The 17,537-nt window shown below is 37.8% G+C and overlaps 1 protein-coding gene across 2 annotated transcripts in view; it reads right to left on the bottom strand.

Moving 5' to 3' along the window:
• Positions 1–17,537, bottom strand: part of LOC130927696 (CUB and sushi domain-containing protein 1-like) — a 687,910-nt gene that overhangs the window by 210,173 nt on the left and 460,200 nt on the right. For both annotated transcript variants that reach the window (XM_057853669.1, XM_057853670.1), the window contains exons 11-12: positions 16,664–16,767; positions 11,275–11,387 (exon numbers count right to left, since the gene is read on the bottom strand). In XM_057853669.1, the coding sequence (XP_057709652.1) occupies positions 11,275–11,387; positions 16,664–16,767 (217 nt within the window). The remainder of the gene's footprint in view (positions 1–11,274; positions 11,388–16,663; positions 16,768–17,537) is intronic.

The raw sequence follows: 17,537 nt of genomic DNA, 5'->3' as shown, positions 1-17,537 counted from the left end.
CCAAGACTGGCTTCAGTTAAAAACATCCTATATCAATGTTTCAATAAAATGTAAACAAAGCTTCACGTGTGGCTATCTGACGACATCATTTCCTCGCCGAGATTTTAAAACACTGCTAGCAAACATGCCCAAATGGCGGTTACTTTTACCACTGAATGGACAAAAGAGCACGTTTTCCTCGCCAAAAGCAGTCAAGACTCGTTCCACGGTTTCTGCACGCTTTGCCGCTGTGACAGTTTTGTTTTGATGCATACAGGAAGAACATACTAATAAATGCCTTCAGAAAATCCTTAAACGTGATGATATCAAATAAGGGTGGTTTTAATACACTACGTGACTAATGTGGTCAACATATAAACACTCTACTTTAAAGCTACCACAATAAAACAAAATGCTTAAAAGCTATTTGTGGAAAACACACGCCGAAGGTATTTTTAGGCAATGGAAATGACTCAATAAAAACGAAAATAATAATAATTACTTGCTACTTTTAACTGAAGTGCGCATGCGTATGCAAGCGCACTAGGCATTGGTAGACATTTTTGCTGTGTAGGATATTTTGGCGGAGCACCGTTTCAAAATAAGATTTGTTCTTGGGCACGTTGCAATTTGAAAAAAAAACAGTTCTTTAACCTAAAAAAAAAATGTCCAAAAAAGTTTGACCTTTAATTGGTATTTTTTACTATTTAGTTACACAAATATGATCTGTAAACCGTGCAAAACTTTATTGTTGATGGAAATACACCGCAAGTCTGATTAAATATTATTTTTTAATATGTCCTCCATTTTGACCTACTGGAAGTGGTCACCCTAGTTGTCTCGCTTTCACAGAGCCACATCTTTCAATTGGATCAGTACTATGTGTTTTGTAGGTGACAATGCCACATGGCAGCAATTGGATCATACTGACATTGGCAACTTGATTGGAAAGGTTTTTAATCAAGATACTATATTTATATATTATATATAGTATTTTTGTGACATTCTACCAACCACCGATGGGAAAAATATACCTTAATTTTCGGACTGTAAGGCGCACCTGACTATAAGCCGCCACCCACCCAATTTGCCACGAAAATTTCTTCATAGATAAGACACACTGGACTATAAACCGCAGCTGTCCTCACTGTATTATGGGATATTTAAACCAAAAGATATTAACCTGTAACACTTTACTTGAAAGCAGCATAATCCGACTGTCATAAGACCAAATGAACCACCATGAAGGTTTGAACCAATTGGCTGCAAAGCTTCATTGTAGGGCTGCAGCTATCGAATATTTTAGTAATCAAGTAATCGACTGAAAATTCTATCGATTACAGTAATCGAGTAATCGGATAAAACATATATGTTTAGGTGAAGAGCAATTATAAATATACATGAAAAAAAGACATTTAATCTAATATTGAACCATTTTCAGTCAATCAATGTCTTTATTTTTTACGTACCATGTTGAAAACAGCCAACTATTGCATCTCAGATGTAACTAGAAAAAAAAAACTTGAAAAAATTCACTTTCACTCAAAAAACTTTTAGATCTTATAAACATATATATATATATATATATATCTAGGAAAGAAATATATATATATATGTACATACATATATATATATATATACCAGAGGTTGCGCTAGACATTTTCGTTGTCTGTCATTTTGACTGACAGGGTCATAAAAATCTGGTCATAGTCTATTTTTACCCGTCACTTAAATTTTTAAAATGATAATGATGACATATTCAATAGTATTTAGTTTTCATTCATTTTTAATTAATATTGTAACGCTTGCTTGGCGGCCAAAAATTAGACACGGAAGTCGTGGTATTTTTCTCCCTTTTTACTCTGCTTACCGCCAACAACTCCGCCCCCCAAAAAAAGAAGAAAAAAGAAAAAAAAAAAGAGGCAACGATATAGACCCCAATCACCAACGTCACACAATGATCTTAATTGTGGTTGTCAGCCCAAAATCTTCTAAATATATATATTAAATGCATCTTACCAGATATAAAATGACTACTACATAGTCTGTGGTGATCGTTTGGTGCCCAGATTTCTTGTCGAATTACAGCAGTCCATCTCGCTCTCATCTTCGGGTCTCTCAGAATACGGTAGAACTTCAAGTCTCTCCGTCTATCTTCTCTGTTACAGCAACCAACCGCCACACACGCCTTCACCATTTTGATTATTAATATTAACGAGCAGAAAAACACGCCGTAATAGGAGGCATGTACGTAGTGGTAATGTGTAAACATGACGAGCTGACACACAATATGGCGGCTCCAGTCAGGGGGGCGGAGTTGTGACGTCATGTGATTGGGGTCTATACACAGGCGGCAATCTTGTCCATCAATTGGATGACGCGCTGGCACACCGGGTGCACCAATAAGAACCTCGCGTTGATGTGTCAATCACGGTGCCACCGCCAGACCCCGGTGACGCTACAATATTCTGACAGAAGAGCCAACGACGTCATGCATTAAGAGAGACAATAGCTAATTAATATGCTAACTCGCCACCCTGTGGTCTGGGGTGTGAATTGCAACCTGTCAAAATGACGGACGGACTTCAGTTTTTTTCAGTTTGATTAATTGTTAGTTATGGTATTTGGTAACACTTTATTTGACAGTGGCGCCATAAGACTGTCATTAGACCATCATAATTTTGACATGACACTGTCGTGAGTATTAATGAATGCTTATAACAGATGTCATTTAGTGTTGACTGGCAAATGAACTCACTTTTGAATGGATGTAAATGATTCAAGCTGGACATAAATTGAGTTAGTGACATAATTTGCCGGATGATGCTTAATGACATACGTTATAAGCATTCAGTAATGCCCATGATAGTGTCATATCATAATTATGACTGTCTTATGACAGTCTAATGACGCTGTTGTCAAAAAAGTGTTACAAATAAGCCGCTCTAGACCATATAGCGCAGGATTCAAAATGAAAGAAAAAAGTAGCGGCTTATATTCCGAAAATTACACTAAGTGGAGTTGTGAGTGAGGGAGAGAAATGTTAATTTTTAAAAAGTACATTTATTTCGATAGTCCCTACATCAATAAGAAATCATCCAGGGAGGTAAAAATATGTTTCACACCTCACCTCTCCTGAGTTTCTCAAATGTTTGAATGATTCCTCTGGTTTTACTGGAGTGTATGATCTCAATTTAAAACATGTCCATTCTCAATCCATGAGCCTTCTTTTTTTATTTTGCTTCTCCAGCGACTCTTATAATGCAAAGCTACATATCTGCATAATTGAGCAAAGAAAATACTAAAGAAAAGGAAATATACCACCAAAGGAAATATTATTGCTGGTGAATTCCAATGGACGACATGGTGTATGAGTAGTTAAGTCACAGTTTTGAGATCAAAGGATCAATCTCGGGCTCCAGCCTTCCTGTGTGGAGCTTGTCTTTGCCCCATGCCTTCATGGGTTTTCTGCGGGTACTCTGGTTGCCTCCCATATCCCAAAAACGTGTGGTATGCTGATTGAATGTTCAAAAAGTACCCCTAGGTATGAAGGCTGATATAAAGTGTGAATGTGAATGGTTGATGGTCTTATTGTGCCCTGTGTTTAGCTGGCAACCAGTTCAGGGTTTACCTCCTGCTAATCGTTAGTTGGAATAGGCTCCATCACGGCCATGACCCTCGTGGATAAGTGGCATGCAAGGTGAATGACTGAGTTCCAATGATACATACTTCTGCATATTATTGGGATCTTTAGCTGACAATCATAATTATGTATTTATTTTACCCCCACCACGACCACCCACACACATGCACACACACACATCTAATGAGGCATATCTGTATGTTTGTTATACAAAATTCCACAATCAAAGATAAAACAATTTCTTTGAACAATTATTGCTCAATAGGGGATCACTTGAATTCAGCAGTTAGTGTTGCCATTTATTTAATCACTAGTGTGCCATAAGAGATCCTTAAGCATTCAGGAAATTATCCAATTTTACCTGATTGGTCTGAAATGATTAGTTATTAATTAAATATTTTTTTTGTCCATCTACTACTGCTGTATAGTGAGTAGTGACAGCCAGAACAATTTAATCCACTTTCAATAGATGGTAAATGGTGTTATACTTGTATAGATTGTCAAAAGGTGCAATAATCCTGTATATCGAACATAATACTGTAGTGTACACAATGTAAGCTTTGTCCTATTAAATTAATTTCACAATGAGTAAATCAGTTTGTGAGTCAATTGAGATGTCATTCTTATTATTTTTGTATTTGTAATTGTGACAGGTTAAAAAACTGTTAGATGCATAAAGATATTTAATATATAGCCATGGTGAAAGTTTATTAAACTCAGCTACTTTGTTTTAAATGTATTTATTTGTATTACACTGCTTTTAAAACCTGCAATATTATAAGTATACAACCTAACTGACCTCAACTTGAGCTCTTTGTCAAACACCAGCGTTAAGAAATATAACAAATTACAACAAATTGTCTGAAAGGTATTCCTTTACCAATGTTTATGACTGTGATTACCATTTGCAGCAATAAATAATGTTGAGGGGTAAAGGAATAATTGTAATATTAATTTGAGTTAAGCCAAGCACATTTGGCATGTGTATTTAATAATCTATTCATTAATATTTTTAAACAAATATGTTGATGTGAAAATGAAAATGTATTTTAAAGATAATGCTTGTTGGATCCAAACAATTAACATAGATCAGGCATATATTTTTGACATTGAGGTTTTTACTGCAGCGTTAATCTAACCTCAATATGAGTTTTTTTCGTTGTTGTTTTGTTTAACATATTTCATTTTAGCACTGTCACATTTGAGTGACAAACCTTTTCGACAATCAGCGTAAACCCTCGCGTTTCAGCAGCCAATCAGAAATTATAATGGGAAACAACTTTTCCCACATAACAGATTACTTGCCACCGTTTGGCACGCGTAACCGCACGTACATTGTCGGATGGGTCAGTGTAAACACAAAAAAAGACAAGTGATCAGTATGAAAAGAAAATAAGTTGTATTGAATGAATGAATGAAAGTTTGCATAAAAAACATCAACATAAAAAAAACCTTGTGGGACATGTCACTTATCAGGGGCCGGCAGTGCGGCATACATTGTGTTTGTCACTATCAGTATTGTGCATTTCAGTGTTGTTTTAAAATGATTATATATTCATCTGTCTTTGTAATTGGTGTGGGCTCACAGCTCTGCAAAAGCCACCTGTGCTTGTGTGATCAGCTAAGTCGCCACCACATGTGTTGAGTTCAGGAACATCCTGTGAATAAAAGTTTTGTTCATTGGTTCATGCTGCTTGGTTTTATAATATAGTTTACGTAGGAAATGTAGTTATACAATTTGTATTCCTATTTAACCCTTTAACATCGAACATGTCGGCGGTGACGTGTTTACACATATCATCTTTGAACCCTCGTCATGCTGTAATTATGTCACCCACATGCTGCTGGTTGCTTTCATTTGAAAGTGCGGAAGTTGATGTCCACTCTAGTTTTTATTTGAAGTCAATCGACCAAGTAAAACGGCAGATAATGTCATTTGAGTTTTATTGCACTGCACTCATAAATAAGCATTAAAACGCTGCATGGACCATGTGTTTATCTCCATATTTCTATCATTTCTTGTCCTTTTTCAAAACCGAAAGCAGCACGAAAGACTACATATCCCAAGAGCCGTTGTGAGGTCAAGAAGGACGACCCTAATGTGAACATTTTTAATAAATTGCCGAGAGAGGCGCCACCTAAGGAAAGGGAGACATGTGAAGCGATCACCGGCCGACTGGATCGAGCGAGCGACTTTGAAAGGTGCGGAATGTATCAGAAACTAAATTTAGCGCAAGCTAATGCATTATTTCATTAACTCAAGGAAGAGGATGAGACATTTTTGTCGTTGTTTTCCTCGTGTCAGTCGGCGTCGCGGCGAGTAGAACTTTTTTTCAAGGTTATATTTGTTTTTTTTTCTTCATTATCAATCTTTTCAATTTGTATGTAGATGTGTGTGTGTTCGAGAAGCTTGATTGCATGTATATACTTTTGATAAGGTGATGGGTACAATACCTAACCTCACAAAGAGATATCCTCTAAACTCTTTTTGTGTTAGATGATGTATATATATATATATATATATATATATATATATATATATATATATATATATATATATATTTTTTTTTTTTTTTTAATTCTCACTATTTTGCACTGTATACAACCTGTTTTGACCATAGTATGTGTAAAGGCCAAAAACGCCTGTGACCATATCTGCTGTTTGTGTTGAATTGTCAAAAATAAAACTATTCAGTCTTATCTTTTTCTATTGAATGTTTATGCTAACAAGTTGAATAAATGTTATCAAGCTTCAAAACGGTTGGTCGAGCATGTTTGGTTGTCAATGGGACATCAACATGACAAATTTTGAAAAAAGATTTTGGGATTTTTTTGCCTTTTTGGGTCCAAAATGTTGATTATAATTGGTCAGTGAAGAAAACAACAGATTGGACATGAGGTTATGGTTTCCTGAAAAAAGGGACCCAACCTTGCCATTGTGAACAATTTTTTCTTTGAAATATAAAAGCAACATCAAACGCATGCAAATTCGGCCTAAATAGGCTTAGGTGTTAAAGAGTTAATTGATGCAGAAGTTATCTTTTAAGAGTTGAATGTGAAATGACAAATGCCTAAGACCAAACGTGATTTCACTATGCGTCCTCTTGCACTGTGTTGCAGGCCTGAAAGAAAACTGTGTACTAAAGGTACACCCTTCAAAAATCCACCTCAGCGTCTATGATGCTTTGAAGCATCAGCAGTGTACAGCTAAAAAGTGGCACATGCCAAAGTGGCCTTCCAGTCACATTGGAGCCGTGACTTGTCACATATCCTCATGTTTGTCAACATCATTTATGCAAGACTGTGACTGAAAGTAATGGCTTTTTTCATTCAGAATTCCGGTTTACATTATGTAAACATGCAAATCAAATTGCAATGACAATATTTGTCAGAAAAATCGCAATTAGGTTTTTTGTCAAACTCGTGTAGCCTTACTCGTAATGAGCACAAATTATTTCAGTCTGAAACTTTCCAAAAGTGAGCGCACACTGCTTCAGACAAAGACAAGCACTGCTTACTTTCAGTACTTTGATCAGTCGAAAAAGAAAATACATTATTCACATTGATGCAGCCTTCGTAGCCAATTGTCTTCAGCTTGTAAAGTTGACAGTCACAGTTCACTGAAAGCCTCCTTTACTGTTATGTGCTGTTTCTTTATGATGTTAACAGTCATTTATTTTTGCACATAAACACTACAGTTTCAATTGTTCAAATATGTAAGGTTATTCATCAGCACACATGCTGCACACATATACAACCATTTGCAGAGCTCGATAACTCTCTTGCTGTTACACGGCTGTAGGTCCTTAAAAGGATGACATTATAGGATGTGACAGCATAGCAGTGACACAAAAAGCACAGCAAAAGCCAATTGTCTAGTTCTAAGCTCTGTAAGACAAACTTGAAGCCTTAAGTTGCATCATGTAGTGTGTTTGCTTCACTCATTTCGAGTTATAGCTTGTAAATTTCTGAAGTAAACATTGACTTTGTCCTGTCTGTCAACAGTAAATCAAAAGTGTGACAGATCAAAGTTTTCACCAGACTGTGTGACTTTAGAGCAGACTTCATTACTCTTGTTGAAAACCTAAAATATTGAGAGGCGAGCTGCTCTCGGCTGTGACTCAGCCATTTTAAACTTGGCAGTCAGATTATAAAAGTCCACCAAAATATGTTTCTGAACTATTAAAGTTGTTTTAAAGGGTCCAAACTTTCTTCAACTAGATGAAGTATGTGTCATCTATTTGGGAAAATTCAAATTAGCAAGTAGGTGGATAAATTCTAAAATAAATGTTTTTTATAGGAACATCAATGCGGAATCTTGTTTTACAAGTTTTTTTCATTTTTACTATCACAACTCCATAAGAAACTTGTTCAAGAAAGCTTACTGTCACATTCCTTTATTTATTTATTTATTTATTTATATATTTAAACCTATTATCATATTACCTTTTGTTAGCGCTCGACACTGTAGTATCATTGTCTGCATTATCCACTTTGCTTGTTGAGTTTCTGCTTTGCTTTACCGCTCCATGATGCTATTCAGAGTAAGATTTTGACATGTTAATCACATATTTGTGGCTTGAGGAGTCAAACCTGCTTACAGCAAATTATGATTTTGCGGAATACAATTATTCCATCAATTTAGTTGCTTTAATTAATTTCTATTTTTGAATAGACACTTTGGCAAGTGAGGTAGAAACAGTAAATGGGTAAATGGTATGTTCGAGCTGGATTTTAAAGTTTTTTTGTTTTTTTTTGGTGGCTCACACAATCAACTTGGACGGAAAGCAGGGAATCACTCCATTGTGTATGTGGTCATCCATGGTTATTTGCACACAACACACATTTTAACCGTGCACAGCGCTTTGGTGTGGTGGGCCACAACGATGGGTTTCCCCATTTGGCTAAATAGTACTGCAGTTACCTGGCTGTCACATCAGCAATCAAGAGGATTTTTTGTTTCTCTGACTGGAAACAATGCCATACAATAGCCGGCCAGGCCTTGTGTATGAGCTGTCCATTGCTGGTAAATATTAAACTACTCTATTGCTAAGCACTTTTTGGCATGTGTTTTATTTGTAATTTTTAACTAAACTACTACACACCAGGGGTCGCGTTAACTGAATATTTTCCGTCGTTGACCGTTTTTTTAAAACGGTGACGGAAAAAAACTGAAGTCCATCCATCATTTTGACAGGTTGCAATTCACACCCCAGACCACAGGGTGGCGAGTGAGCATATTAATTAGCTATTGTCTCTCTTGATGCATGATGTCGTTGGCCTTACTCGGAAAAATGTCAAGGCAACTGAGCGTCCGAACTAAGGCTACGTTCATACTACAGGTCTTAATGCATGAATCCGATTTTTTCGTGTTTTTCCGACTCGAGTGAGGCATTAACTTGACGGTCTGAACGTGACAAGTCGTATAGAACGGGACCATTTCAAATCCGATCTGGGTCACTTTCGCATGTGGTCTAAATCCGATCTGGGCCACATTTTTCCAGACTGTCGCGGCGGTCTGTACTGTCCAGTCCCACAAATCGGATTTAATGCAGCAATTACGTCATCAAAAAGCGAGAGACGGTACGGTAGCTACGGTAGCGATGCAACAGTGCGTTATTAGCGCCTAGCTTGCCTTGAACACGACTTTTTAGGAAGGGTCGGACTTGACAACAATCATAAAAAAATAAAAATAGGTTTGAGGATAAGCCTGAGAATGATCGGTTTTCTCTCTGCTCCACATAAGCAATATTTCAACATTGCTTACACGGCCCAGAGTCGGGGCAAACTGCCCGTATGTGTGTGTGACATGCACGAACAGTGTGTGCATGCTATCGATCCATATACTTTGAATATAAGCCTAAACGGGTATTATATATGCCTGTTATTTGTGTCCTCTTTTTAACAGCAACAAGCCTATGGCTACGTTCATACTACAGGTTTTAATGCACGAATCCGATTTTTTGTCATATCTGCACACTCATTCGCAGTCCGACATGCGCTGAGCAAGACGACCCGCATGCGCAGAAGCATCAAAGCAAATGATCATACAATCACACATGCTGGCTGTCATCCGTCATTCCAGGGATATCATATTTTGCTTGTTAAACGACTCTCAGCCGTGTAAGCAATGTTGAAATATTGCTTATATGGAGCAGAGAGAAAACCGATCATTCTCAGGCTTATCCTCAAACACTTAAAAAAATTAAAAAAAATTTTTTTTTTTTATGACTTGTCAAGTCCGACCCTTCCTAAAAAGCCGTGTTTAAGGCAAACTAGGCGCTAATAACGCACAGCTGCTTGATGTGTGATGGCGCGGTGTGGATTCTTTGTTAAGCTTGTTCGGACAGAATATTAATTAAAGATGAATGAAAACTAAATACTATTAAATATGTCATTATTAACATTTTAAAAATTTAAGTGACGGGTAAAAATAGATTATGACAGGATTTTTTTTACCCTGTCAGTCAAAATGACAGACAACGAAAAAGTCTAGCGCAACCTCTGCTACACACACACACACAAAAAAAAAAGCAACATCAACTCGCCTTACATCACACTTGGGTATTCTAAAATTGGGGGGGGGGGGGGGTGAAATGATGCACGTTGAGTCTGTTAGAGACACTGGTACAATACGGTGGAAAACGGAGGAGATGGTAGATTTTCAGATTAGAAGGTTGTGTGAAACTTTATGCAAGAGAAGGAACAGAGTTTGTAAAAATCTTTTGCTGTATATGCAAACACCCCTCTACCAAATTTAGTTGGAAATAAATTGGAAATTTTAAGATTACCTTATAAAACAGACATACTGTATGTTGTAGCACAAACAAAACAAAAACATTTGTACTGTATCTTCACAAAGTATTGAATCCCTTTGTAACACACATGCACATATTCTTAAAATGACTTGATATTGTGTGCAGAGTTCCTTGAAAAGTGACTGACTCTAGTCAACTTTATCAACAACAGTGACAGCTACAACCAAGTGTCAGCACTTAATCTCTTCAAGTGCCCTCATCTTGCTCTTTGAAATGTAAGACATATATAACTTCTCACTCAATTTGTCATTTTTTGTGTCCCCTTTTGCCAGTTTTTTGCAGTCCATCTCTCTTCGTGTGTCCTCAAATGTCCGGATTCAATTACCTCCCTCTTTACCTTTCCAGCCCTTTGTGTAACTTTTATTGAATTCAACTATAATTAATTTACAGGGCTCTACTGACATGGTAAGAAGCTGTATTTAATAAAATGTAAATAAAAGGTGTCCTCAATCATGTTTTTTTTACTTTTATTTTTCGGTAAACATTCATATTTCTTCTCACCGTCACCCTGTTTTCATGCCATGTATTTATCTCTTTCTCTTGCTCAGTGTCATCTTGTGCATAAAATGAAAATAACCAAGCAAAACGATCATCTGATTGACACATAATTCATTTATTACCATCTTGCAATTCACAGTCACACTCGCAACCACACACCTACACACACACACACACTGATGGGGGCAAAAAATAGGTTGTGTTTACGACTAAATAAGAGCATCAGCAATAATTTGACTTTCACACTATGTTATGCGAGCAGTGTTTGTGCCTGCTTGGGTGTGCACGTGTGTATGGGAAAATACAAAAAGTTCAAGGTGCTGCAAGAGCACATACCTTCATAGACTGCCTTGAACCCAGCAGAACCAATTGTGTCATCTGACTGCAAATGCAGCCACATTTGATTGGACAAGCTCACAATGATGTCAGGTACACTGGACCCTGTGAGTCTAAGCAGAGACATATAATGGAGAGATTAGTGTGGTAATTAGAAAACAAGGATACCTCACATTAAGCCTGTCGCAATATGCAATAATTCCATTTATCGCACGGTAAATAAAAATGAAGGTGGTAATTTTTCCGCTGCGATTTATCGCCTGGCGTGCACGTGCGTGTGCGCGTGCAGTAGACGTGCTGTTAAAAGTTCGGCTTCCTTGTTACCAACTACGCAAAATGGATCTTCATTCCGGGTCCGGCAAAAAAAATAGCGCCGAAGCCAATCCGTTCCCATTATATCCTATTGTTCAACGTATACCGGCCGTGTCAGTCCGGATTGACTGTGGACCATCTATACCGTGCTGGAGCCCGCCGGATGGTTTAGGCCAGGGTTCACTAAATCCGGACCTCGGTGCCACGATTTCCTGTTGTGTTTTCCACGTCTCTCTCTCCCCTAACACACCTGAATCAAATGATTATGTCATCAGCAACCTCTCCAGAAGCCTGATAATGATCCTGATTATTTTGATTCAGGTGTGTAGGAGGAGGGAGACATGGAAAACACGACAGGAAAGGTGGCACCGAGGTCCGGATTTAGTGAACTCTGGTTTAGGCTATTTTTTATTTTTGCCGGAGACGCAGCCGTCAAAATGGGCGGAGCCGGGTCTGGAGTCAACAGGTCAATTGCTTATTCACGGTCTAACCAGCGAACATGGACGAAGAACGCTCCATCATGGAGGTGGAAAGTCACAAAGTGATTTATGATGCAGCAGATCATCATTATAAGGGCAACATTAAAAAGGAAGCTGTATGGTGTCCTATTATTTGTGTTTTTCTGGCAATGATATCAAACACACGACGTTCTGACAACTGTTTTTTTATTAAAACAAGGCGCTAAGAACCCTTCCTCAACCTGTGGCTCTCGGCAGTCGGGAGGCTGTATCTCTCTCACTGCCGCGTCACATGAACAAAACAACATCACCGTTGCATTCAGGGTGCCTCGAAAAACATACAATCAGAATATTACACATGGAACGCCATAGCAAAAGCTATGAGGGAGAAAGTTTTCATTTGCTTAAATGCTAAAGTTATTAAGTGTATTAAGTGTTTTTTTTTTCTTGAAAAGGACATTTTATTTATTCTGTGTTTCTGTGAGGTATTAATATTGTCTTTTACTTAAAAGAGGCATGGTCTATTGTTTTTAGTTGTGATTTATTAAAAAGTATTTTTGAATTTAAGAGTAAACATTTATCGTGTTTAAATCGGTGTACTTGATCTATTAATATATACTGTATTCTCATTGTGTTATTGTAAATTGGTTTAAAAAAAAATAAATAAATTGGGGGGGGGCGCAATAATATCGCATATCCTAATAATTTATGAGATAAATTATCGCACACTAAAATTTGTTATCGCGACAGGCCTACCTCACATTGATATATCTATTCTGTGTCTTAGTGCGTATTCACACCTCCCGTATTTGGTCTGGACCAAAGCAAAAAAGGTCATGTCGCTGGTGTGAATACAAACCGGCGAACTCCACAGCGGACCAAACAGCCAGTCCGAGACCTGGCCTGAGATGTGGTCTCAGTTCGCTTTCAAGCAGCCCATGGTCCAGTTTGCTATACAGTGAAGAAAATAAGTATTTGAACACCCTGCTATTTTGTAAGGTCTCCCACTTAGAAATCATGGAGGAGTCTGAAGTTTTCATTGTAGGTGCATGTCCACTGTGAGAGAGATAATCTAAAAAGAAAAATCCAGAAATTACAATGCATTATTTTTTAACAACTTATTTGTGTGATACAGCTGCAAATAAGTATTTGAACACCTGTCCATCATCGAAGAATTCTGACCCTGAAAGACCTGTTAGTCCGCCTATTAAAAGTCCCCCTCCACTCCATGTATTATCCTGAATCAGATGCACTTGTTTGAGGTTGATAGCTGGATAAAGACAACTGTCCGCCGCATACAATCAGTAAGACTCAAACTTGTAACAACATGGCCAAGACCAAAGAGACACCAGAGAAAAAACTGTAGACCTCCACAAGGCAAGAAAGGGAGCAATTGCCAAGCAGCTTGTTGACAAAAGAGCCACTGTTGGAGCAATCATTAGAAAATGAAAGAAGCTAAACATGTCAATCTCAATCGGAGTGGAGCCCCATGAAAGATATCACCTCGTGGGGTCTCAATGATCCTAAGAAAGGTGAGGAATCAGCCCAGAACTACACAACAGGAGTTGGTCGCTTCCCTACTGTGAAGCTTGAGGGGTGGTAGCATCATGCTTTGGAGGTGTTTTTCTGCACATGGGACAAGACAGTGCACTGTAGGGATGCAGCTACCGAATATTTTAGTAATCGAGTAATCGACTGAAAATTCTATCGAGTAATCGGATAAAACGTATTTTTAGGTAAAGAGCAATTATAAATATACATGAGAAAACAATACATTTCATCTAATATTGAACATTTTCAGTCAATCAATGTCTTTATTTTCGATGTACATTGTTGAAAACAGCCAACAATTGCATCTCAGATGGAACTAGAGAAAAAAAAGACTAATTCACTGCTTTCACTCAAAACAGTTTATCTTATAAAATATATATTTCTTACCTAAGAATGCCATTGCGCTTGATAACACACATCACTTAAAAGTTAAGATTTTTTTCCCACGTTTTCCAATTGAATTTCTATTTGTGTCAAGCTATTTTTAAGTTCTAAGTCTAAACTGTAAATCCTGATAGGATTTTGAGTTTTTGCAGTGTTCAAAATAAATGTATGATACCTGCTGTATTGGAGCACATTAGGGACCAGTGCTACTTGGTGTTTTATCCAGCAATGACTACTCAGCTAAAATTGACAGTTAGCATTATTAAGTTTTTACTTTACACCCTCATCACTCTACAACACAGATTATTAGATTATTACTAATAGTATTCACAGATTAAATAAAGCCTGTATGTAAGACACGTTAGCCACGCATCGACAGTGGTCATAAGTAATAGAAACCTAGCCCTCCGCAGGGCTAACGTTACGTGAGCGAGTGACAGTAACATTTTATTTATTAGCGCTTAGCGCTCTTTATTAGCGCTTAGCACGCTACTGCTTTAAGATGGCGGCTGTTTACTAACGCCGCTGACTGTCATTTCGAATCTAGTTCAACATACATGTCATCTCTATGAGACGCACCAGACGCTACCTACTACCACCGTAGCATCATCCGGGCTAGTTTTTAGCAACGTCGGTGTCGTTTGTAGCGGCTGTCGGCTGCAGTTTTTTTTTTAATTGCTTCTTCCTCTACGCACGTGACATCAGCGCGTTGTCCCGCATTAAAAGTAGTCCGAGCAAAACGTGATGCTTAGAGCTGTCAAAATTAAACGATTACTCGAGGTGAATAAAATTACTCGGATCAGTTTTTAAACTCGAGCTACTCGAGTTGCTCGAGTATTCGTTTCAGCTCTAGTGCACTGTATTAAAGAGAGGATGACTAGGGCCCTGTATTGTGAGATTTTGGGGAACAAACTCTTTCCCTCAGTCCGATCATTGAAGATGGATCCTGGCTGGGTCTTCCAGCCAGAAGACCTAGAAGATGCCTAGAAGCACACAGCTGAAAAAAAACAAGGAGTGGCTCCGTAAGAAGCCTATCAAGGTTCTAGCATGGCATAGCCAATCCCCAGACCTAAACCCAATAGAAAACCTTTGGAGGGAGCTCAAACTGTTTCTCAGTGACAGCCCAGAAACCTGACTGATCTGTGTGTAGGAAATGGCCAAAATCCCTCCTGCAGTGTTTGCAAACCTGGTGAAAAACTACAGGAAACGTTTGACCTCTGTAATTGCAAAAAAAAAAAAAAAAGGCTATTGTACCAAATATTAAGATTTGTTTTCTCAATTGTTCAAATGCTTATTCGCAGCTGTATTACACAAATAAATTGGTAAAAAAAAAAAAAAAAATCATACAATGTGATTTCTGGATTTTTCTTTTTAGACTATTCCTCTTACAGTGGACATGCACCTAGGATTAAATTTTCAGACCCTTCCATGATTTCTAAGTGGGAGAAATAGGGTGTACTTACTTTCTTCACTGCAGGTGTTAACGCAACTACTACATGGTCCAGACTATAGCTCACATCACATACCTATTTGCACGTGACAGGCTTCCGTAGCCAGGAAATGTTGCTTGCTTAGCATCGCAGTCTGTGGTTAGCAGTACATCGGCTAATATGACTCTGGGTTCAACGTGAAGCAATGAGGAGCGGAATGTCTACTGTCCTTGTAAAATGAACATGTCGTGGCATCAAAAGCCGCAGATGCTCCAGAGTTGGATAAAACAAATTATTATGAGGCATTTGCAGTACTAGCGCTGTGATTGTTTACTTACTGTACTTATTTTAACATATTATCCATCCCAGACCGTTTTATCCAATGATCGAACGATTTTTGCACATGCGTAGGCTTGTTGTCAAATCCTGCGTTGCTTGCTCAAATTGCAATGTGAAAATGAACCACATCAAAAAAGTAAAATGTTTTTAAGTGCGGACCAAAGAAAACAAACTTTGGACTTTCCTGGTGTGAATACACCCTTAAACACTCACATGACCAACACGATTTAATTTTTCTTTGCAATTTCTAAAGTTGAATAGCCCCCAAGGAATCTGGAATTTTGAGTTATCCTGCCCCAGCAGTGACTTCTTCTTACATAATGAACAATGTGAACACCATAGGCCAGGGGTCTCAAACTATTCTAACCAATCAAGAAGACACTTTTTGCCATATCTGGTGTTTTACAAGTGTAATCAGTTGATTGCAGTGATATACTGTTTCAGCACAGACATCAATGGTTAACTGTGCTCGATTGGTTGGAGCAAAAACGACAGTGGCCCCTTAGGACCAGTTTGGACACCCCGCCATAGAATCTCAAGTTGAAGAAAAAAACAAAACAATAAAAACAAACAAACAAACAAAAAAAAAACAGTTTGTAGGTAAGATTTGAAATCTTACTTTGACATCAACCATGGAAGTTTTTAGAGATGGCTTGTAGACAGTTATAAGGACATTTCATTATTGACAAACACAATAATAAATATATGGTTAAATGACTACAGTGTTTTGCTACTATTGACAATAATAGTTTTTCCCACCTTCATTACTTTTTGCCAGACAACTTGTGAACCGGCTCAATAAAATGTTCTTCATGCTATTTCCTTTGTGTACATGTAACTATTTTCAATTTAGTTTATTTGCGTAATTACCTGTCAATCAAGTTTCGAAGTATTTACAGTTTAAATAATACTTACACGTAAAGTACCCGTCTGGTATCTCCTATCTTCCCTCCATCGCCCACTGTGAGTGTATCATATCCTCGTTCCAAATCAAACTCTTCAAATGACAGCTTTATAACCTAGAGAAATGGAGATAAACTGTTAGCAGTTGCAAGGTGAAAAACAAAAGCAAATGAAAAGATTAATAACATTAATAACCCTAATATTGCCCTGATGACAGAAAGAAATATAAAAGTGTAAAAATCGTCATTCATTTAATTGAAATGAGCTAATACAATTGAATTGACAGCGAAACATTTGTAACCCAACATAATGAACAACGAGGATGAACGAGACAAAGCACTTGCTTTTATTTGGCCGTCTTCTCTTATCCATTTAAAGTTCCAAAAATGAATTCTGGAGGCTACACACTCTTCATTGTGCAACCTCCTGCTGTCTGAGCCAGACAAATTGACTGCTAAATGCTTTACTTGCAGGCACAAGGCTTCAGTTGCATGCATAGTGCACTGGATCATCAATCTACCATGCACTCTAAAATGCTGTAATACTGGTATTCCATTATTTGCTGGTTGTCAATTATTTAGTAGCTGTAAATCATACAAGTGAGAGCATGAAAGATGGAGCATTTCTGCTGTGCTAAGGAAACCTCAAAGAGAGCAGAACTGGTCTCAGCCAGAGACTCTGGTTGAAAAGAGTACTCCAGTGAAGCATGGGCATGTGATTATGTGTGAGAATGATAAAGTAGAGAGACACTCAGTACAATGATATTTGAATTACAATACCAATTTTGTATACCTTATTGGTTACATTGTTTTTGTTCTTTGCTGCAGTTACAACAGGTCCATGTTCAGATGCATTACTAAAATACATCAACATTCAGAGGGACTAA

The sequence above is a fragment of the Corythoichthys intestinalis genome, chromosome 1 (assembly GCF_030265065.1).
Source record: "Corythoichthys intestinalis isolate RoL2023-P3 chromosome 1, ASM3026506v1, whole genome shotgun sequence".
NCBI lineage: Eukaryota > Metazoa > Chordata > Actinopteri > Syngnathiformes > Syngnathidae > Corythoichthys > Corythoichthys intestinalis.
The sequence above is the reverse complement of the archived record's forward strand: the minus strand, read 5'-3'. Positions and strand labels throughout refer to the sequence as shown.